Source organism: Lontra canadensis, unplaced genomic scaffold (assembly GCF_010015895.1).
Source record: "Lontra canadensis isolate GAN:19392208 unplaced genomic scaffold, GSC_riverotter_1.0 scaffold88, whole genome shotgun sequence".
NCBI classification, from domain to species: Eukaryota; Metazoa; Chordata; class Mammalia; order Carnivora; family Mustelidae; genus Lontra; species Lontra canadensis.
Genome location: NW_022631082.1, coordinates 110,059 through 131,681, shown reverse-complemented (window position 1 = coordinate 131,681; position 21,623 = coordinate 110,059). Strand labels below are relative to the sequence as shown.

Here is a 21,623-nt window from a genome sequence, read left to right as displayed (position 1 = left end):
CCCCCAGGTATTTCTACGCTTCCTCGGCTCTCTCTTTGGGGCCCTTTTCGGGAGGGAGGGGGCGGCGACGGGGGCTGGGGAGCCGGGCGCGAGCCTCAGTTTCCCCACCGGGCGCCGGCCCGGGTGGAGGGGCGGGATGGGTTCCCGGGGGGCGCCAGTCGGAGGCGGCGGGGGCGCAGCGGGCGGGCCGGGTGGGCGGGCCGGGGGCGGCGGCGCCACCTTAAGGCGGCTCTGCCCGCGGCTCCCGGCCGAGCCCCGCCGGAGGGAGGCGGCTCCGCGCGGGGCCCGCCGCCCGCGCCTCCGCCGACACCCGGCCGCGGCTCGCGCGACCTTCCGCGCCGGCCCCGTGCGCCCCCCGCCCGGCCCGCGCCCCTCGCGTCCCCGCCCCCCGCGCGCGCTCGGGGGGGGGCGCGGGCGCTCCGGGGTCCCGGCCCCGCGCCGCCGCGCCCCCTCCTTTCTCCGGGCGGCCCCCGGCTCTACCCCCCCCGACCCCGCCGCCTCCTCGCCACCCCCCCACCAACCCCCCTCGGGATCGTCGGGCCCCGGCGGCGCGGGGGTCCTCGGGATCGGCAGGATGTACCCCCAGGGGAGGCACCCGGTGAGTGGGGGGGCCCGGGCTGCGCCGGGCGGGGGCGCGGGCGCCCGGGAGCTCAGACCCCAACGTGCCCCCCAGACCCCGCTTCAGTCCGGCCAGCCCTTCAAGTTCTCGATCTTGGAGATCTGCGACCGCATCAAAGAGGAATTTCAGTTTCTTCAGGCTCAGTACCACAGGTGAGGGGGGGCGGGGGCGCCCCGCCCCGGGGGACCCGGGAGCTCACCTGGGAGCTCACCTGGGAGCTCCGGGGAGAAGGGTCGGCCGCTGGGGGACCCGGGGGACGCAGCCAGGCGGGGGCGGGGCCTCCAGGGAGCCGGGAGGAGGGACGCCCCCCCAGGAGGGAGGGACGGCTTCCAGGTGGAAGGCAGGTGAGGTGCCTGGGGACGACACTCAGTACTGGGACACTTTGAGCCTGAGAAGGGGCGGGAAGGGACTGGGACCAGGAGGTGGGGCGACGATAGGGAAGTGGGGAGAGGGGAAAGAGCCAAACCCATCACTTTGGAAAGTGGCCCAGAGGGGGTGTCCCTGTGTCCTTCACACGGTGGGGTGGGGTGGGGGTAGGGTGGACATAGAGGCAGGGCCCAGTGGGACCCCATGACCCATCTCCTTCCCAGCCTCAAGCTGGAATGCGAGAAGCTGGCCAGTGAGAAGACAGAAATGCAGCGACATTATGTCATGGTGAGGGGTTCATCATTGCCAGGACTGGGCAGTGGGGGGGGGGGCTCAGCTGTGAGTAAAAGCGGGAGGGGTGTGAATCCGGCTCACACTGCCACTCCCGGCCTCATTTTCCGGGTCTATGAATGGGGCAGGTTGGGATTCCAGGCTGCCTTTATGCCTGCCTTCCCAACTCCTACAAACAATGAGACAAGGATGTCCTCTCTCTCCGTGGGCATCTTTGAGGGGCCAGGGTCTCTGGGCACCTCCTCCTGTCCCCCTCCCTGCTTCCTCCCCTGGTCTTCCCTTCTGGGCTCCCATGGGGCTGGGAGGCTCTGTGCCCTTCTTTGATTCCCCAGCCTGGGGACTCCTGGAAAACCCAGCATTGGACTGGCCTAGTAGACATTCCCAACTGGCTTTTCCTTTGCAGTACTATGAGATGTCCTACGGGCTCAACATTGAAATGCACAAGCAGGTAACTGTGTTAGGGGATCAGAGTGTCCAGTAGGAAGGGCGAGGGTCTTGAAGGTCCCTTTCAGCTCCGGGAGTCTGATGTTTGGAGATAGATCCTGATGGTCTGAGGTGGATCTCAAGCTTCTGTTGGTGCTTTGAAGGGTGTGACATGGGCCCAAATGCTCTGAGGTTCTGAGATTCTTGTCAGTTTCTGCGTGATTCAAGGTTCTAAGTTAGACCAGGAGGTCCTGAAGTGGACTCCAGCTGTTCAAGATCAGCCCTGAGATGGGGCGCCCGCATGGTTCAGTCGGTTAAGCATCTGACTCTTTGATTCTCGGCTCAGACCTTATCTTAGGGTCTTGAGTTCAAGCCCCACGTTGGGCTCCACAACCAGCACAGAGCCTCCTTAAAAAAAAAAAAAAAAAGATTAACCCCAAGAACCTGACATTGACCTCAAGTTTCTCTGAAAGATAAGAGGGGCCCTGAAAGATTGGGAGGTTGATGGACTCTTAGATTCTGTCCCTTAGGATATGAGAATAATGGGTAGAGCCTAAAACAAGGTGGCTTCCGGGTGGGTGGGAAAGGGAGTGGGTGGGCTGAGAGTGTGGGCTGCCTTGGGGGTGCCTTTCTGGGTATATGTGGGCTCTGTTGGCCCTGGTGTGGGCCGGAGAGGGGTGATCTGGCAGGAGTAGGTTGTGGTCCCATGGGTCCATGAAATAGACCTCCTTACAGGGCCCCGGGTGGCGGTCAGGTGCTAGGGCCCAGTCTCCGCCCTCCCAGTGGGAACTCAAACCCAGTCCAGCACCCCTCCAACCCAAGCACAAGCAAAGCTGACCCCACACACAGCTCCATGTGCTATACCTGTCCCCTTCCCCACCCCACTTCTCTCTGTTTGGTACCCCTGGCACAGACCCAGTCCCCTGTGAAACCTACAAGTAAAACGGCATTGTTTCCACTCCACTCCCTATTCTAATACCAAACACGTGGGTTTCTGCACACCGATCAGTTCTCCAGCTCCCACACCAGCAGATGTCCAGCCTGATTGGGATCCTGTGTGCCTGGTCAGCCCAGACCCCAGCTTCAGGGCTCAGTCCCACTGGCCTGTCCTGTTTCAGATACCAAGCAAAAGTCTGGGTCTCTGGCCCAAACTTCTGACCACCCAACTCTATGTAAATTGAGGGTTCCCATAATCCCCACCTTGGGCTCAATCATTTGCCCAAACAGTCCACAGAACTCAGGAAAACAGTTGATTTACTAGGTTACCTGCTTATTAGACAGGACGGAGCTCAGAAACAGCCAGACAGAAGAGGGCAGAGGCCAGGCATGGGTCGCACAGCGTCCCTGGCCTCCCTGAGGGCGTCCCCCTCCCAGCACCTCCATACTTGGACCCACCCAAAGCTCTCCACCAGCTCTGTTAGGGTTTTGTTTTTTTTTTTTTTAAAGATTTTATTTATTTATTTTATAGACAGAGATCACAAGTAGGCAGAGAGGCAGGCAGAGAGAGAGAGGAAGGGAAGCAGGCTCCCTGCTGAGCAGAGAGCCCGATGCGGGGCTCGATCCCAGGACTCTGAGACCATGACCCGAGCCGAAGGCAGAGGCTTAACCCACTGAGCCACCCAGGCGCCCCACTGTTAGGGGTTTTTATGGCGGTCTCAGTGCATAGGCCTGAAATCCTCGGCCACTGGTGATTAACTCCATCCCTCTAATAAAAGCAGGTATGGCTGAAAGGGGGTTACTGAGAGCTACAAATGACGCCCTCCCCCCACCAGGTCCCTTACCCATCACAGAAATCCCAACAGTTTTAGGGGCTCTTTGCCAGGACCTGGGGATTAGGAGCGAAAGACGGATTTCTTCTTATGAACCCACCACCACAAAGCCCCTTCCCGGAGGGTGGTGTGCTGGGGGTCTTTGCCTGGTTGTGGCCCCAGGTTGCAGAGGAGACCCAGAGAGAGCCTGTGCCCAGGGGAGACGGCCTGGGAGGGCCACTCCTTTGTTCATGATGACCCCCAGGCCCCTCTGAGTGGGGCGGCTGTGTGGCTGCTTCCCGGGAATCTGTTGATTGAGTCTGGCGGCTGGTGGATCTGTCCCTGCCTTCCGGCTCACGGCTGCCCTGGGCATCTGCTCAGTAGACCGCTTGCTTCCTCAGCAGCCCCTTGGGCTGCCCCGAGCCTCTGCCTCTCCGGCTGCAGCGTCCCCCGTTTGCACCTGCTGGTGACGGCCCCCTACCTCCTGGCTCTACCGAGACTTCTTATGTCTGGAGTGGAGGGTCTGGACGGAGGGTCGCCCCTCCAAGCTTGCTCCCCACTGTTTCCTGCCAGGCTGAGATCGTGAAACGCCTCAGTGGTATCTGTGCTCAGATTATCCCCTTCCTGACCCAGGAGGTGAGTGGGCCCTGCTGGGGCAGAGGGGAGCTGGAGGCTTGGAGGAGGGCGGTGGTGGTGGTGGGCACTGGTTCCACTGGGTGGCCCGGGGGGAAGGGGGCACTGGGCTGGAGCAGGGGGCTTCAGGGACCGAGGGGGCTGGTGGCTGAGGGTGAGAAGTGGGGTTCCAGCTCTGCCGCCAGGCCTCCTGTGTCCCAGTCCTGGCTGTGTGCCCTTGGCTGCCTGCTGTGTCTGTGCCTTTGTGGAGATGTTTAGACAAATGAACACACAGCAGGGTGATAGCTAAGTAAGCACCCAGTAAAAAGTTAGCCCTTCTGTGTGCTCAGTGAAAGCAGCTCGTCACCAAAGGACAAATACTGTCCACTTCCTCCCCCAGGAAGTCCCTGGAGGAGACCCATGGTCCATAGAGACAGAGAGGAGAGGGTGGGAGCCGGAACTGAGGGAGGAGATGGGGAGTCAGTGTTCTGGGGGGACAGAGTCTCCATTTGGGGAGGTGGAAAGTTCTGGAGATGGAGGGTGGGGGTGGTCGCGGGACAGTGTGAGTCTGCTTCATGCCGCTGAGCTGTGGCCTTAGAGACGGTGACAGTGACAGTGACGACTCTTAAATATCCATAACCACAATAATAATTTTAAAAAGATAGAGCCATGGCAGGTGGCGTAATAAAGCAGTATGAACACCTCCCTGAATCTTAAAAAAAATGTTAGTCCTTGTAAGAATTCAAGTACCTGCCAGCCTCAGGACCTTTGCACCAGCTGTCCCTGCTTCTGTCTGGAGCATTCTCTCCGTAAGAGGTGTGAGGGCAGGTTCTACTGCAGGAGGGATAACTGGGGGGACCCTCGTTGTGATGGGGAACAGATGCTTATCTCGTTTTGGACCCCACTGAATCTGAGATTTTTCTGAAAGCTTGGGATGGAGGGATATCCCGGCTAGACTGAGACTGTAGAGATGATGTCTGAGGCCAAGGATAGGGACAAGGTGGCTGTGTGAGAACGGCAACATGGGAAGAAAGGAGGATGAAAAGACTAGGAAATGAATAAAGACACACACGTGTGCTCTGGCGACTCCATTCTAGGCCAGGAGTCAGCAAACCGTAGTCCGAGGGCCAAATCCCACCCTCGGTCTGTTTTGTAAATAAAGTTTTATTGGTACACCGTCATGCCCACTCATGTACGCGATCTCTGGGGCAGCGTTCCCCATCAAATGGCAGATAGAAAATGTGCGACAGGCTTGCAATGCTGAAAGTACCTAGTCTGGGACCCTTTACAGAGAAAGTTTACCAACCCTTGGCCTAGGCACACTTGCACACGGGTGTGCCACACACAGCAGCTTCCTGGTAGCCTCTGACAGGTCCTCGGTGGGGACAACGCAAGTCCCCGGCCTCGGGAGTGTGCGTAAACAGCCGTATGTCGTGTGTTCCCACGGGAGCTGCCAGCCACGTGTGGGCCCTCGTTATACATTCATCTGTATTTCGATTTCAATATATTAAGTTTCTGTGGACGTTTGTATTAAATTAAATGAAACGTTTCGTTCTTCACTTGCACTGGCCACATTTCCAGTGCTCAGTGGCCACGTGTGGCCCGTGGCTCCCTTACCCAGCAACGCAGGTCGGGCACCGTTTGTCATTGCTCCAGGTAGGGAGAGGCAGGAAGAAGGACGACAGGATGGGCAGAGGCACCGGGGGCTCTCGGGGCTGCCTGTTTCTTCTCTTTGACCCGGGTCCTTCAGCTGGTGCTGATTTAGACCGTGGTTCCTTGCCGGGGGGGCGCGGCTGCCCCAGGGCACGCTCTGGGACGTGGGTATGGAGTGGGTGGGGGGTCGGGATGCTGCTCGGTCCCCCGCAGCGCCCGGGACGCCCCCCAGAGAACAACCCCGCGTCCACAGTGCCCAGGGACGCTCTGACCCTTCAGTCCTGACTTAACGCTGTTTTTCACTGCCCCGTACATGCTTTGTTTCTTTGTCTCTGTTTGACTCACAACTTAAAATGGAAAAGGGGAGAGAGGGGAGAGAGACACCAAGTGGTGGGGACAAGGATGGGGGCAAGCAGAGGAGCTGGGGGTCAGAGGGCTCTGCCTGGGAGCCCAAGCACCCCCTTCCCGGTACCCCCACCTCCCAGCATCAGCAGCAGGTGCTACAGGCCGTGGAGCGGGCCAAGCAGGTGACTGTAGGGGAGCTGAACAGCCTCATCGGGGTGAGTCCCCCCTGCCCTTCCCCTGGGACACCCCACCCCCGGGGCCCTGGCACCCAGTAGGTGCTCAAGCTGGGGGTGCCGGGTGGGCAGCCGGCCTGGGCTCTGGCCTCCCCGGAGACTCTGGGGCGCAGACTCTGTGCGGGCTCTGGGCTGCCCCTGAGGCCAGGGGCACTGCTGGGCTGCGGCCTGGCCCTGGCCCACCCCTCCTCTCTCCAGCAGCAGCAGCTCCAGCCACTGTCCCACCATGCTCCCCCTGTGCCCCTCACCCCTCGCCCTGCTGGCCTGGTGGGCAGTAGCGCCACGGGGCTGCTGGCCCTGTCCGGAGCACTGGCTGCCCAGGCTCAGCTGGCTGCGGCCGCCAAGGAAGACCGGGCAGGTGGGGAGGCCGAGGGACCCAGAGGTAAGCGGGCAGCACAGAGTGGCAGGGGCTGGGGGACAAGGGTGGGGAGGGGGACTGGCAGGCCACCCTGTCCAGAGCACCAGACTCACCGAAGCGTGAGGGAGTGAATGATAGGGCTTGTAGGGCCCTGGGGGTCAACTTGACTCCCCAGCAGCTGCGTGTTCTTGGGCGAGTTACCGCCCATCTCTGGGCATCTATCTGGATGGCTGGGGGGGAGGGAAAACCCACTCCTTTGCCAAGGTGTTGGAAAGAGAAGGGAGGTTCTGAGTGGGGGAGAAGGCTCTAGAAGCTCTGGAGGGGTGTGCCCTCTGGCACCATGGGCTATGAAACCCTCGTCTTCTCTTCTCTCTCTTTGCCTCTCCTGCAACCTGCCAGTGGAGAGAGCCCCGAGCAGGGTAAGTTGAGGGCCGCGGGGAACTTGGGTGATCTTTGCTTTGTACTGGCACGTGGCTGAAGCTGGTGGTTCTGAGCTGATGGGGTGCTCAGAAGCAGACCCACGTCGGGTCTTTCGGCTGGGCCGCTGGGAGCCTCGTGGTTGTGGGAGGTGCCCCTCAGGCGAGAGTGTTACAGAACGAAAGTTTTCCAGCTCGAGTCTTTTTTTGCAATGAATACTCGAATGCGGGCCGGCGGCGGCAATCCCCGCAGCCTTCCGTCCGGTCGTGTGTCCGTCCTCCCTGCAGCAGTATCTGCCAGACTGCTGCCCAGTAGAGCCTGGGAGCCCTGTGTGGCATTTTTTTAAAAAACTGTTTCATTTTGGAACAATTATAAATGCACAGGAGGTTGCAGAGAAAAGTCCCTCGGCCCAGCGCCGCCCACGGTGCAGTCTCGCATAAAACGCAGCAACCGGTGCAGGAAACCACACGCGGTGCAGGCCCCGCAACCTACTCGGCTTCCAGCGTCCTGCCGGCCGGCGCTGTTCTGGTGCGCGTGCGCCGGGCGCGTCTACGCAGTTGCGTGACAACCGAGTTTGCGCTTGCGGGTTTTCCAGGAGCCCGGTTTAAAAAAGGCAGAGGCTGTGAACTCTGAGTCTGTTCCGCTTAACACCACGTGTCCAGGCTGTCTCAGCCGTCGCGCGCACCAGTTATTGCCGGCGCGGGTCACGCTCTTTTCGTGGTGCCGAAGCTCCAAGATCCAAACGCATTTTGCGCGCAGATCTCGTCCCAGCTTGCGCCCGCGCCCTGCAGGCACCACCATCCGTGGTGCCCGCGACCGCCTTGAGTCCGTCCTCCGAAGGTCCCATTTCACAGATGCGGAGCTGGAGGCCCAGATCTGGAGAACCGCGGTGGGGACGCTCCGTCTTGGCTGCGCCCGGAGATGGGCGTCTGTCCCTCTCTCTGTTACATGTGAAACGCATGTTCGCACATGTTCAAGTCCAAGACAGGAGGTCGCAGTCTGTGTCCCGGGGGTCCTGCTCGTTTGACAGAATGTGCCTGAGACCAGGCCTCCCTCTCTCACCGCGATAGCGTGCAGTGGACATCACAGGAACCAATCACTTCTGCAAAGACCCTGTTTTCAGATTAGGCCCCATCTCGAGCTTCTGGCTGGACACGTAACTGTGGGGGATGCTGTCCAACCCAGGAAAGGGACGTGGCTCCCCCCAGACCCCCCCATCTAAGTCCCCTTTCCTAAAACGACTCCTGTCCTCAATTTGAAGGGCTGCTTCTCCCCGGTGTCAGGTGTGCCCCACAGGAAAGAGGGGATGTCAGATGAGATGTTATGCCCCTGGGGACACCAGGCCCTGTGTGGGGACATCTGTGGCTCTAGCGACTGGGGGAGCACCAGGCATCGAGGAGATGAGGGGGCGAGATGCTACTCAGCCCCCCAGTGTGCCGGTGGCGGCCCCACAAGGCCGAGGCGAGAGACCCTGGTGTGCGATGTGGGTTTCTGTGTCCGCACACACACGGGCTGGTCCTCCAGAGAGCCCGGGGGGCACTCGTGGCGGGCCGGGCGCTAGCTTAGGTCCCCGGCTCCCTGGCTCTTCCCAGCAGCCCTGAAGCGGGTGCTGCTCCCACCCCCATTTCACAGCTGAAGACGCAGATGCAGACTGGTGCGGGCGGAGAAAGGCCAAGGCCGCGGCCACTCACCGTGCTTGCTTTATTTCAGCGATACACGTGGCCAGCTTTCCATGTTGCCACATCTGAACTTTCTTTCTTTCTTTTTAAAAAGATTTTATTTATTTATTTGACCGAGGGAGAGAGAGTGAGAGAGGGAACACAAGCAAGGGGAGTGGGAGAGGGAGAAGCAGGCTTCCCGCCGAGCAGGGAGCCCGATGCGGGGCTTGATACCAGGACCCTGGAATCATGACCTGAGCCCCAGGTGGACCCTCAATGTCTGAGCCACCCAGGCGCCCCTCTTTCTCTCTTTCTTTCTTTTAACATAATATTTATTTATTTGAGATTTATTTCTTTATTATCAGAGATCGTATTGTTGGCGTGTGTGGGCTGGCTTTGAGTCCTGTCTCGGCCCCTAATTCACTCTACAGCCCTGTCTTCCCTTAGGCTCAGTTTCCCTGTCTGTACCATGGGATTAACCATCACTTGCCCACAAGCTTGCTGTGGGGAAGCCTGCTTCTCCCTCTCCCACTCCCCCTGCTTGTGTTCCTTCTCTCACTATCTCTCTCTCTCTGTGTCAAATAAATAAATAAAACCTTTAAAAGAAAGAAAGAAAGTTGAGACGTGGCAACGTGGAAAGCTGGCCACATGTATCACTGAAATAAAGCGAGTACAGCTCGTGGCCGTGGCCTTGGCCTTTCTCTAAGTCAAGGGCTTAACATCGAGTCCAGCCTTGGAAGGTCCCATTTCCCAGATGGTGAAGCTTGAGGCACAGATCCTCATAACAGTGTTGGGGACCCCCAGTCTTGGCTCAGCCAGGATGGAGTCTGGGGCCCCAGGAGCCTGACCCTTCATCCCACCCAGCTCTCATCTCTCTGCAGAGTGCGTCCCCCTCACCCCCTGAGAGTGTGGTGGAAGAGGAGCGACCGGGTGGCCCAGGGGGCAGTGGGAAGCAGCGACCTGAGGACAAGGATCTATCGGGACCTTATGTAAGTGGGGGGCAAGCAGAAGACTGGGGTGGGCCCTCAGTCTCGCTCCTCAGAGCCTCCCAGAGCCCACCTCTGGCCACGACTCTTACTCTGCAGCCTTCCATAGCTCCCCACTGCCGGGGAAGCCCTGTGGGGCCAGGGAAGCCCAGCTCTGGTTGCTGTGTCTCTGTAGCCTTGGGACCGGGCATCGGGACTGGGCATCCGTTTTCCTACCTCCTGGCTTTGGCTCAGCCTGTCTACAATTCCCCCTCCCCTTGCCTCTCTGTGAGGCCCAGAGTGCTCTCTGCTGCAGGGGGCTGTCCCGGGCCCAGACCCTGTCCCTCACTGGAGGAGCACTGCACCTGTACTTTCTGCCTCTAGCGCCCAGGGCCCCGGCTGAAATGTGGGGGCTGGGACTGCGGCTGGCAAGGAGACACTTATCCCGTCTGTAGGGACAGCCTCACCCTGGTCCCAGCCGCCTGTCAGGCCCAGTCTCGGCCAGAGCTGCCTTTGGTCTTCAGCCATCATAACAGCTTGTTCTATGTGTCAGCATTAAAGAATGCTGTCTTCAAGAAGAGAACTGGGGATGTTTGGGGTGGGGGCGGTTAAAGAAACACCCCCCTGCTGGGAAGATGCGGCCTTCCTTCCGGCAGGCTTTGGTCTTCCCTTGCTTCTCAGCTAGACCAGAGGGTGATCCCAGACAGCACTGTTTCTCCCAAGGGCGGTGGGGAGCAGCCGCAGAAGGGGGTAGAATAGATGTGGGGACAGGTGTTAAGAAAATCCCTCCGGGGCAAGCTTGGAGGACTTCCTGGAGAGGGCAAGGCTGAAGGCCAGGAGAAAGGAGGGGTGAGGTCTCTGGCGGATGGGTAGACGAGACAGACCATCCTGACAGGTCTGGATGAGTCCTGGTCTCTGGCTTTCCCCTCCCTGCGCAATCAGGAAACTGAGACCCAGGGAGGGCTGGGGGGGAGCTCAGGGCCCCGCAGCAGCAAGTCTTAGGTACGCAGCTCCATCCCCCTTGTTTTTCCCCACGAGGGACCCCCCTTCCCCTCCCTCCCACCTCCCTGCTGCACCTGGGCAAATGGCAGCCTTCTTTCTGAACCAAGCCAATGGGCCTCTTAAGCCCCGGACTCCTGATCAGAGGGGGCTGGCCCTGTGTACACCCCGCCCCCGAGAATGAGTCAGAGGCTGCGGAGGCAGGGGCGTGGCCAGGGTAAGCTCCCCTCCGCCCCGTATCCCCCCAGGAGAGCGATGAAGACAAGAGTGACTACAACCTGGTGGTGGACGAGGTGAGTGGGGATCCGACCTCTGACTTCTGGGACTCGGAGGTCGGGGCACAGCGAGCAGTAGGTTTTCCTGAGTGCTGGGGGGCCCAGGGGGAAGGAGGGGTCCTGCCCCCCCCCCGTGGATGGCTGGGATGAGGGTGGCATGGGAGAGGGGGAGTAGGAGATAGGGGGACACCTCAGGCCGACCTCCTCTCCATAGTGCTGGTGGGGAAACTGAGGCCCAGAGGACCCTGGGGATGGGCAGCAGAAGTGACTTTAAGCCCTGGCTCACTGTGTGACTGGGGGAGTGTGCCCCCTCCTATGGTCTCACTTTTCCCCATCTGTTCGAGGCGGGTGGCAAAAGCAAGTCCTGACGTAGCCGCGGCTCTGTGTGCTTATGGGCTGGGAACTATCAGTCCCATTTTACAGATGAGTAAAGTAAGGCATGGAGCCAGGGGGATCATAATCCTCTCAAAGTGGGCCGTAGGTGCCCAGACTGGAGTGTGGGATGGGGTTTGGGAGGGGTATAGAGAGGGGCTCTCCTCCTTCACCCACTTAATCTCCACTTAACGTCACCTTGTCAAACCCAGGACCAACCCTCGGAGCCCCCCAGCCCAGCTACCACCCCATGTGGAAAGGCACCCATCTGCGTCCCTGCCCGTCGGGACCTCGTGGACAGTCCAGCATCCTTGGCCTCCAGCCTCGGCTCCCCACTGCCCAGAGCCAAGGAGCTTGTCCTGGTAAGGAGCAGGGGAGGCCTTGAAACTCACTTTGTTCATCCTGGGGACCTGGAAACAGATGCCACCATGCTGGATATGGAGTGGACAGAAAGCAGCCCGGCTCAGATTCTTTGCCACCTTCTGAAACACCGCCTCTCCTCTATCTCAGTGTCTTTCCCAAGTGGACTGGCGCTGTGGGTAGGAAGAGACCACTCACCGTCTTGTAGAGAAGCCAGGCATCTCTCGCAAGAACTAGAAAGCCCCCTGGAGATGAACACAGGGAGCTGGAGGAGGGAGGCTCTCGCGAGGGCCACTCCAGCCCCCCAAGTGTTAAAGTCTTTGCCAGGCGCTGGAGACACACCAGCCCCACCTGAGCTGCCGTCCCTGTCCCCAGAGGCAAGAGGATTACTATGGGAACAATCTTGTCAGTGCCAGCTGTAGGACCCCCCTCTACAAAGAGCCCCCCCCCACGTTCACAGTTGGGGTCCGTTTGTCCCACCCCCTCCCTCCCCCAAATCTTCCCCAGACCCCTGCCCTGCACTTACCCAGACAGTGTGTCGGTTTCTAGGCCTCCCCTCCCAGCAGGTTGCTATGGCAACCGCAGAGGCTGGGGCTCCTGAGGCATCTTCGGTGACCTCCTCCACTCCAGGAGACCAGAGGGGGAGGGGCAGCTCTGTTCTCCCGGAGAAGCGCCCCCCCCCAAGGCCTCCCTGTCCCACGTGGTCGCCACCCACACCACATCATGGGTGTGCGCCTGTGGCGGGCACAAAATGTGGGATTGTCTAGTGGAAAGAGGGGGCAAGGATGGGAAGTTCTTGAAAGGCCAAGGATGTGCAGCAGAAAGAGGGCGGAGGGGGGAGCTGGTCCCTGAAGGCCAGCTTCCCCTCCAGAGAGACAGCTGCGGGGCGGGGTGGGCGTGGGGTGGGATGGGAGGAGACACACCCCAACCCTTGGACCCTTGGGAGCAGGTGGGGGGCCGGGCACCTGTACTGGGTGCTGGTCCTTTATCCGGGAGCTCATCTGCCCCCGGGAGTTTCCCATTCCTTGTCCCCAGAGGACGGGACAACCTCCTGACTTCCTGTCCCCCTCTCCCTGCAGGCGTGCCCCTGCTCAAGGCCAGTCTACACCCGCACTCCTCACCGGGGTATCTTACTATACAGGAGCACGGCCTGGCAGCGGGTGCCGGCTCCCCTCCCCCGCCTGTGTGCAGCCCTGTGGGCAGATGCCCGCCCCTTCCGCTCAGACGTGCACCTGGTGCTCCCGTGTGCGGACCCTCACGTGTCCCCGTGTTCAGGGGACCAGCCGAGGGGCCCACACCCCTGAAACCGCAGAGGGGCGCTGCTTGGTGCCCTGGCCTAGCGGGGATATACCCACTCTCTCCTCTCACCTAGTTTCTCACCCCCTCGTGGGCTGAAAGGCGCCAGGTGCCAGGGGGTCCTCAGTCCTGACCTTTCTCCCCAGAACGACCTTCCCGCCAGCACTCCTGCCCCCAAGTCCTGCGACTCCTCCCCGCCCCAGGATGCATCCACCCCCGGGCCCAGCTCAGCCGGGCACCTCCGCCAGCTCGCCGCCAAGCCAGCGCCTTGCACGGACAGTGTTGGTGAGCGTCTGCTGGGGCCTGTCAAAACAGGTCTCTTCTGGTGGGGGTGGGGGGGTTGTTCTAGAAAATGGTAAGGAGTGGGGGAAGCAGGAGCTTTGAATCCAGCTCGGGCATGGCCTTGGCCCTTTCCATGCCTTTGAGCCCAACACTGACTCCCTCTGGACCTCTCTCTCCTTACGGTCTTGGGTTGACAGGAGGGGAAACTGATGCCTAGAGGGGAAGTGATTTACTCAAGAACTTTAGCCTAGTGAGCCCTGGCAAGACGGGCTTCGGAGTCAGGCCTTGGGGTTGAGGCCAGCCTTGGCTACTCAGCAGCTGTGTGACCATGGGCAAGTGGCTCAACCTTTCTGAGCTTCAGGTTCCCCATCGTTAATGTTGGGATGACTGTGTTCCCCTTTTCTGTCTTACGGCCAGGCCCTGTGCTGGTCCTGGGGTCCCAAAAAGAAATCAGCCCTGGAGCCTGCCCTCGAGATGCTCCTAGATGGTGGGGAAGGAGACCCAGACCCCAAAACTGGCCGTCCTGTGTGATTGTGGCTAGGGTAGAGGGAGGGAACCAGCGTGGGCAAGGTTAGAGGTGAGGGGTGGGGTGAGGAGGCTCAGTGATGTTCTTGAGATATGGTTGGACATTGGGTCTAGGTTGTTGGGTTTTTTTTAAAAATTTTTTAAAGATTCTATTTATTTATTTGACAGAGAGAGAGAGACAGTGAGAGAGGGCACACAAGCAGGGGGAGTGAGAGAGGGAGAAGCAGGCTTCCTGGATCCCAGGACCCTGAGATCCGTGACCTAAGCCAAAGGCAGACGGCTAACAACTGAGCCACCCAGGCGCCCCTGGGTCTAGGTTTTGAAGGGTGAGTAGGAGTTTAGCCGCTGAGGAAGGAAAGGGAACAGCATGTCAGCCAGAGGGAACAATATATTCTCAAACATCTGGAAACATGAGAGGCTGTGGTGGATGCCGGACCAGAGCACAGCATTCCCGAATGACCAGCCAAGGCTGTGGAAGGCAGGATCTGGGCCCGAGGTGTCTGAAGACCTTTGTCTCTTCTTGCTCAGCCCTGCGGAGCCCCCTCACGCTGTCTAGTCCCTTCACCACGTCCTTCAGCCTGAGCTCCCACAGCGCCCTTAATGGGGACCTCTCTGTGCCCAGCTCCTACGTCAGCCTCCACCTGTCCCCCCAGGTCAGCGGCTCTGTAGTGTATGGACGGTCCCCCATGGTGAGTCCTTGGCGTGGGGGCACCAGGAGGTACCAGCAGGGTGCAGGGGCTGGGGGCCAGGATGAGAAACCACTTACGTAAAGAGAGACAAGGGAATAGGAAAAGGGATGGGAATCTGGCTTAGCAAGTCAATGTGCATGTGGGGAGCTGATCTGAGGGTGTCAGTAGCTCGCAAGCTTAATACAGAGAAGCACCTGTAACCGGCAGAGGCAACAGTGAGTATGCTGCCTTGTAAGGAGCAGAGAGCCCCAGCCACAGGGCTGAGGGTCCCATTCAGGGTCCTTATGACTGCGGTTCTAGGATTCCCTGGGCAGAGACTTTGGGGTTCCCACAAGTGAAAGCCTCCACTCTCCTAGCTGCAGTGTGGGTGGAGGACAAAGCATCTCTGGCCTTTTGGGGAGGGGCGCATGAACAGATTGGGGTCCTCTGAAAAACGGAGAAGTATGGCCGGTGAGCTTGGGGGAAGGCACAGGTGGGCTGGAGTCCCCTGACCCGTGACACCCCCTCTGGCATTTTGGCAGATGGCATTTGAGTGTCATCCGCATCTCCGAGGGTCGTCCATCTCCTCCTCCCTGCCCACTATCCCTGGTGGAAAGCCGTGAGTATTGGCTCGGGGCCCGCATTGTGGGGTGGGGGCTGGGGTTCCCCAGCTGCCTTTTCCGTAAGGTCTCTTTGAGCAGCTCTCTGGAGAGAGAGGTGTGTAACAAGCAAAATGGAGACCACTCTTTCTCAACTGGAGGGGAGGGATTTTGCCCTGCCCCCGCCCCAGCCCAGACATTTGGCACTTCTGGTGCTATTTGTGGTGGCCACACCCACGTCTGACCCCTAGTGGCGGGGGGGCCGGGGGGTACGGCTGCCCACCCTACAGGGCGTGGACCCAGAGATGGAACCAGCCCTGAGTACCCAGAACTTTCTGCTGAGGTGGGAATGCTCTGGACGTACAGCTGTCCAGTGATTGCCATCGCTGCCGGCCACCTGTGGCTTTTGCCATGGAGGAACTGAAGTTGTACATGTACTGACATTTGATTGGCCCCTGTGGCTGGTGGCTACCCCTGGGTCCCATTCTCTGGAGCTCTCCCAGCATCTCCCTGGGTCCCCTCCACGCAGCACTTACTCTGCACCGGGCGGGACGCCGGGCGAGGGCTAGGACCCCCCCCCCACCCCCGTCTTGTACCGCGCTGTTGGGTCACCGGTGATCACGGGGCTCCTTCCCCAAACGCATGGGGGCACCGGGCAGGGGGAGGGAGGCAGGGGCGAGGGCGCGGCGGGCGGGCCGCTCCCCCGAGTCACGGCTGTCCTCCTGCTCCTGAGGCGCAGGGCCTACTCCTTCCACGTGTCCGCCGACGGGCAGATGCAGCCGGTGCCCTTCCCCTCGGACGCGCTGGTGGGCGCGGGCATCCCGCGGCACGCGCGGCAGCTGCACACGCTGGCGCACGGCGAGGTGGTCTGCGCCGTCACCATCAGCGGCTCCACGCAGCACGTGTACACGGGCGGCAAGGGCTGCGTCAAAGTGTGGGACGTGGGGCAGCCGGGCGCCAAGACCCCGGTGGCGCAGCTCGACTGCCTGGTGAGGGCGGGGCCCGCCGCCTGGGGGCGGGGCTTGGCTGCCGACGGGGCGGGGCTTGTCCGATGGGGCGGAGCCCGGGAGTCTGCGGGGACGGGGGCGTGGCTCGTCTGGCGGAGGTGGGGCTCGCGGGCCAGACCCGGGCGGGACCCGCAGCCTCGGAGAGCCGACCTGGCGCGGGACGCCAGGAGGCCCGGCGGGAGGGCCAGGCCTACACCCTCGCCTGTCTTCCGTCCCAGAACCGGGACAACTACATTCGTTCCTGCAAGCTGCTGCCCGACGGCCGGAGTCTGATCGTGGGAGGCGAGGCCAGCACCTTGTCCATCTGGGACCTGGCGGCGCCCACCCCGCGCATCAAGGCAGAGCTGACTTCCTCGGCTCCCGCCTGCTACGCCCTGGCGGTCAGCCCCGACGCCAAGGTCTGCTTTTCCTGCTGTAGCGACGGCAACATCGTGGTCTGGGACCTGCAGAACCAGACCATGGTCAGGTGGGCGTTGTGAACCCCCCCCACACACACACACCCGCCTTGGCTTGTACGCTGTGGGGGGCAGAGGAGTGGCTTGGGAGGGCCCCGCTCCTCAAAGGACCCTGGCCCTTCTCCCTGCAGGCAGTTCCAGGGCCACACCGATGGCGCCAGTTGCATCGACATTTCCGACTATGGCACTCGGCTCTGGACCGGGGGTCTGGACAACACCGTGCGCTGCTGGGACCTGCGGGAGGGCCGCCAGCTGCAGCAGCACGACTTCAGCTCCCAGGTGCTGCAGTGGGTTGGCTGGGAGGGTCATAGAAGTTTCAGGAATCCGGAGACCCCTCCTCCCCACCCAAGGCACTCACTTCCACAGGCCGAGTAGGACCAAAGGCCTGCTGTCCGTCCTTTGGACAGATCCACAGGCCTTCCCCCTAAATTCTCCAGGGACAGAGGGAAGCACAAAGGAACTGATTGATTTTTAAGCTGTGGGCCTACTGAGACCCTCCGATCGCTTTCCCAGATGCTTGTGCCAAGCCACTCCCCCATTCCTTCCTTTCTTCTCCTGGCCTTCAAGCTCTTGGCCCTACCAAGAGTGTCTGACCACCCCTGGGGCTCGCCATAGGGAAGCCACTGATCGGGGGGACAGGTAGAGGTTGACATGGGAGTTGGGCAGGGAGGTCTCTGTTGACGGCATCGTGGGCGTCCAGGCTGAACGATGTGGTGAAGGGGCCAAACAGGACCAGGGGGCTCCTCGGGGCTGAGCGGAGTCACCCAGATCCTCTCTCCCCCTGCCTTGGGGGCAGGGCGTCAGCTCATTGGCCTGACATTTAAGGCCTCCACGCTCTAGTCTCAGGCACAGCATGCCCTGCCACACCTCAACCTCTCTTCTGACAGCTGGTTCCCTCTAGCTGACATGCGTTCCTGTTCCTTTTGCCAAATGGGTGAGCTCCTACTCATCCTTCAAAACTCATCTCCATTTTACCCCCTTCCTTGAAGACTGGGGGTAGCTAACTCCCAAACTCCTTTGGTGCTACCTTCTCTTCTCTTCAGCTTGAAAGTTGCTTTGATAAGGAAGTCAGGGTGCAGGGGGGACATATCCATCCCTCGTCCCTGAGACTTAGATGGGAGGTTCTCTGGGGATCCCATGGTGAGTGTCACCCATCCCGTGGGGTCCCCTGTCTTTTAGTTACTTAGTTAGTTGACAGAGAGAGAGAGAGAGAGATCACTAGTAGGCAGAGAGGCAGGCAGAGAGGCGGGGGAAGCAGGCTCCCTCCTGAGCAGAGAGCCTGGTGTGGGACTCAATCCCAAAACCCTGAGATGACCTGAGCTGAAGGCAGAGGCTTAACCCACTGAGCCACCCACGTGCCCCACCCCCTGTCTTTATACAGGAACACTTCTATATGGCCAGGAAAGAAGTTGTAAGCCTTCCCAGTCTTCTCTCTGCTCTGTTTATGGTTCTTCCCACAAGTGTCCTAATAGTAAGACTTTGAGAAGTTTCTGGGAGGAACAGGGTCTTATACCCCCTGTGCCTCACTTGGCCTTGGGCACGGCAGGGTGAGGCCACTGAGCTCTTTCAGATCAAAGTCAGAGGACGCGTTGGCAGGCAGGGAGAGCTCCAAGCTGGAGTCCGAAGGGCCCGATCCTTTACGGATCCATGACCTTGAGCTTGCTGGGGTCTCAGCTTGCTTCCACCATCTGCTCGCGGGGGCGCGGGGGGCGGGGGGGACATGACGACCGTCCTCGCCCAGCTTCATGCTCTCCCCGCTTCCCTCCCTCCCAGAGCTGTTGTGCGTTCAGAGCAGATAATGGATGTGAGGCCCCAGGGTTCCGTGTAATTCTGATTAATATTAATGATTCGACATGCAGTTGCCTGCTGCGTTCCAGGCCCTGGGCCAGCTGCCTCTCCGTGCGGGGCTGCGGCGAGAGAGCGCTGGACCTCTCCCCTCCCCTCCTGGGCGTCCTCCACCATCTGAAGGGGGTTCTGATCTCCCCTCTTCCCTCTGCACCCCCCAGATCTTCTCCCTGGGCCACTGCCCCAACCAGGACTGGCTGGCCGTGGGCATGGAGAGCAGCAACGTGGAGGTTTTGCACGTCCGCAAGCCCGAGAAGTACCAGCTGCACCTCCACGAGAGCTGCGTGCTCGCCCTCAAATTTGCCTCCTGCGGTGGGTCGTCGGGCTTGGGCAGGGCTCCAGGGCGCTGGGGCGGGCTTGCCAACACCAGCACACCACAGACAGCCCACATGGCCAAATGCAGGATGCCGGTGGGATTTGAGTCTTAGCAGATCATTTGTTAGTGTAAGTTTTTCCCAAGTATCGCACTTGTTTGTTCGCACAAATAGATCCTAAACTGTGCGTGAGATATACTTACACTTGAAAAAAAAAAAAAGCCAAATGATTTTTAGTGTAAGTATGTCCCGAGGATTGCCCAGGACACACACATACGCTAAAAATAAATAATAAATCGTAAGATACGGCGCATCTGTACTGACAGCGATTTATGATTTTTTTCCGGAGATTTAAGTGAACCGGACATCCCAGATTTTATCCGGCCGCCCTCTCCTGGGGGCTGCCCCCGCTCAAAGGCCAGGTGGAGCCCCGGGGGGGCCCAGTGTTCCCGTGCCAGAAAGGGAGCGGCCAGCCCCCGGTTGTCTTCAACACGCCCCACCTCCCTTCCCCAGGGCGCTGGTTTGTGAGCACCGGGAAGGACAACCTGCTGAACGCCTGGAGGACGCCGTACGGGGCCAGCATTTTCCAGGTAGCACAGCGCCGGCGGGCAGGCAGCGCTGGGCAGGTCACCACGCGCCTGGGGCCCCAGGGTGGCCTCACTGGGGGGGCAAACCAGAGAACTTCCCCGGGTCCTCCCATCCCTCCTCCCACGCCAACCCCAGCCAGCAGGCACTAAAGCAGGGTCTGCGCACTGGCCCGCGGGCCGTATCTGCCTGCAGCCCGGGTTCTTTTTTTTGTTTTTAATTATTTGTGTACTTAATTTTTTAAGACGTAAGATTTACCATCTTAGCCATTTCAAGTGTACTGTTGAGTGGCACTAAGTGCATAAGCACCGTCCTGCAGCCACCCCCACCACCCGTTTCCAGAACTTTCCATCCCCCCACGCGGAGACTCTGTCCCCACGAAGCACGGACTCCCCACCCCTGCCCCAGCCCTGCCTCCCACCCTCTCCTCTCTGGTCTGTGTGGACGGGACTCTTCTGGGGCCCTCCCGGGAGTGGGGTCCTGTGGGACGAGAGCTTCTGGGTCTGGCTCCTCTCGCTGAGCCCCGTGTCCTCGGGGTCCCTCCGCGTGATGGCAGGGGTCAGGGTCCTTCCCTTCCTGAGGCTGGACGGTGTTCCCGTGTGGGGACAGACCTAGCGGTGTTTATCTGTCTACCTGTCGATGGAAACATAGCACTTGCAGGCTCAAAACTGTCCACATCCTCACCGACACTTAGCGTGTCTTTTTTGGTCCCAGCCATCCTAGTGGGTATGGGGGGACTTCTACATTTTTTAAGGGGAGGAAAACAAAAGGGGAATCATGTGGCACAGATTTGGCCTCTGGACTTGCTGGCTAGAGATGGATCTGGATCAGCCTGAGAACTTCGTGCTGGGCCCTTTCAGGGAAGGTTTGGCGCCGCTGGTCATTGTGCCGTGAGCTTTAACTGGCCCTCTGCAGTGCTGTGTGGCCTCAAGCCCACTGCCCACGCTCTCTGAGCTTCCTCCAAAGGGGCAGGGCTGCAGTTCCATCCCTCTCAGGGTCAAGAACACAGAGGTCCTGCCCTTCCCAGGAGCACTGTCACTTGTCCAGAGGCTCAATTCTAGTGGACCTTCTTCCGGAAACATGTGTCATCCTCCTTTCCCCCAACTGGGACAGTCCTGGCGCCCCACCATGGGCTCCTGTGTCCCGTGTCCCGTCTTGGCCCCGGCTCATCCTTGTGGGCAGGCTCTTACCCAGTCGCCCTGCCTCTTCCCTCTGAACATTGTGCAGGGCCCCGTCTTACCTCCCCCTTCTCGCCCTCTCCCCGTCCCTGCCCACAGTCCAAGGAATCATCCTCCGTGCTGAGCTGTGACATCTCTGGAAATAACAAGTACATTGTGACAGGCTCAGGGGACAAGAAGGCCACCGTGTATGAGGTGGTCTACTGAGACCCCCCACCATCTCCCGGCACCCCTGGCCCGGCTCCTGGGGAAGGGGCATCCCGGACAGAGACCCCGACACCCCCCTCCATTCATACCTGTGAGTGCTAAGTCTCGTCTGCCCTCTGGCTGACTCCCTCCCACCTTCCCTTGCTGGACGTGGGGCTGGACGGGCAGGTGGACTTTGGGGAAATAAATGTATTTATCACAACTGCCTTTCTCTCTTGGGCTGGAGAGCCAGCAACTGTGGCTTTTCTCGCGCACCGTTACTGGGGCGGGGTGAGTGGCTGCGGGTGAGTGGCCTTCCTCCTCTCGGCCTCCCGTTCCTTTCCTGGATGATGAAGGAACCGGTCCTGCCTCAAGCAGCGCGGGGTGCGCCGTGAACAGCTGGCGTGGTACAGGGCAGCACGGCTTAAGGGACACCCACGGACCTCCGTGGCTGAACACAATGGACCCTGATCGCTCATTCTTGTCCCCGGGCTGGTGGGGCTCGGCTCCCGGTAGACACCCGGGGCTCCAGGACGGTAGACTTTCTGCCGTCACGGCATACAGCTTGGGGGTCTAGTGTCACAGGGGGAGGAAGTCACACACGCGCTCGGGGCTCTGGCCCCAGAGAGAGCTGCCTGGCTCTCTTACTGGCCGCTCTCTGGACAGAGTCCTCCCAAGACGCTGAACGCGTACAAGGGGCTGTGGAACATAGGGGAGCACATGGCTCTTGGGGTGCTTGCCCTGGAGACCCCCGGATGATTCCAGGCCCACCCTGGGGGGCTAAGCGAAGCCCACGGTCCCAGGGGAGGGGACGGTGAGTGAGAGCTGACCCGGAGAACGGCCACTGTGGGGGTCGTGCAGGTCCGTGTAGGAACAGAGGGAGCGGCAAAGGTGGAGATGGGGAGTGTGGCCGGGTGGAAACCGGGCGGGCCGGGTACTCCTCCTCCTGGAGCAAGGCCTCCAGCCCAGGCTGAAGCAGCCTACAGGAG

At 60.4% G+C, this 21,623-nt stretch overlaps 1 protein-coding gene across 3 annotated transcripts; it reads left to right on the top strand.

Annotated features, from left to right (window-relative positions):
- The first annotated feature begins 515 nt into the window (after window positions 1–515).
- On the top strand, window positions 516–20,864 carry TLE2 (TLE family member 2, transcriptional corepressor). 3 transcript variants are annotated; one of them, XM_032883514.1, is made up of 20 exons: window positions 516–598; window positions 674–771; window positions 1,210–1,273; window positions 1,680–1,724; window positions 4,021–4,083; window positions 6,198–6,272; window positions 6,492–6,672; window positions 7,048–7,067; window positions 9,605–9,712; window positions 10,936–10,980; window positions 11,547–11,696; window positions 13,137–13,275; window positions 14,326–14,486; window positions 15,008–15,084; window positions 15,804–16,053; window positions 16,290–16,537; window positions 16,658–16,805; window positions 18,533–18,683; window positions 19,199–19,275; window positions 20,548–20,864. In XM_032883514.1, exons 1-20 carry the CDS (start codon window positions 575–577, stop codon window positions 20,653–20,655), a joined length of 2,232 nt encoding a protein of 743 aa, XP_032739405.1. In that variant the 5' UTR covers window positions 516–574; the 3' UTR covers window positions 20,656–20,864. The 3 variants fall into 3 exon arrangements, with proteins under 3 accessions (XP_032739405.1, XP_032739406.1, XP_032739403.1); XM_032883515.1 differs by having other exon boundaries at window positions 6,489–6,672; window positions 14,326–14,450; XM_032883512.1 differs by having other exon boundaries at window positions 6,489–6,672.
- The last annotated feature ends 759 nt before the right edge of the window (window positions 20,865–21,623 follow it).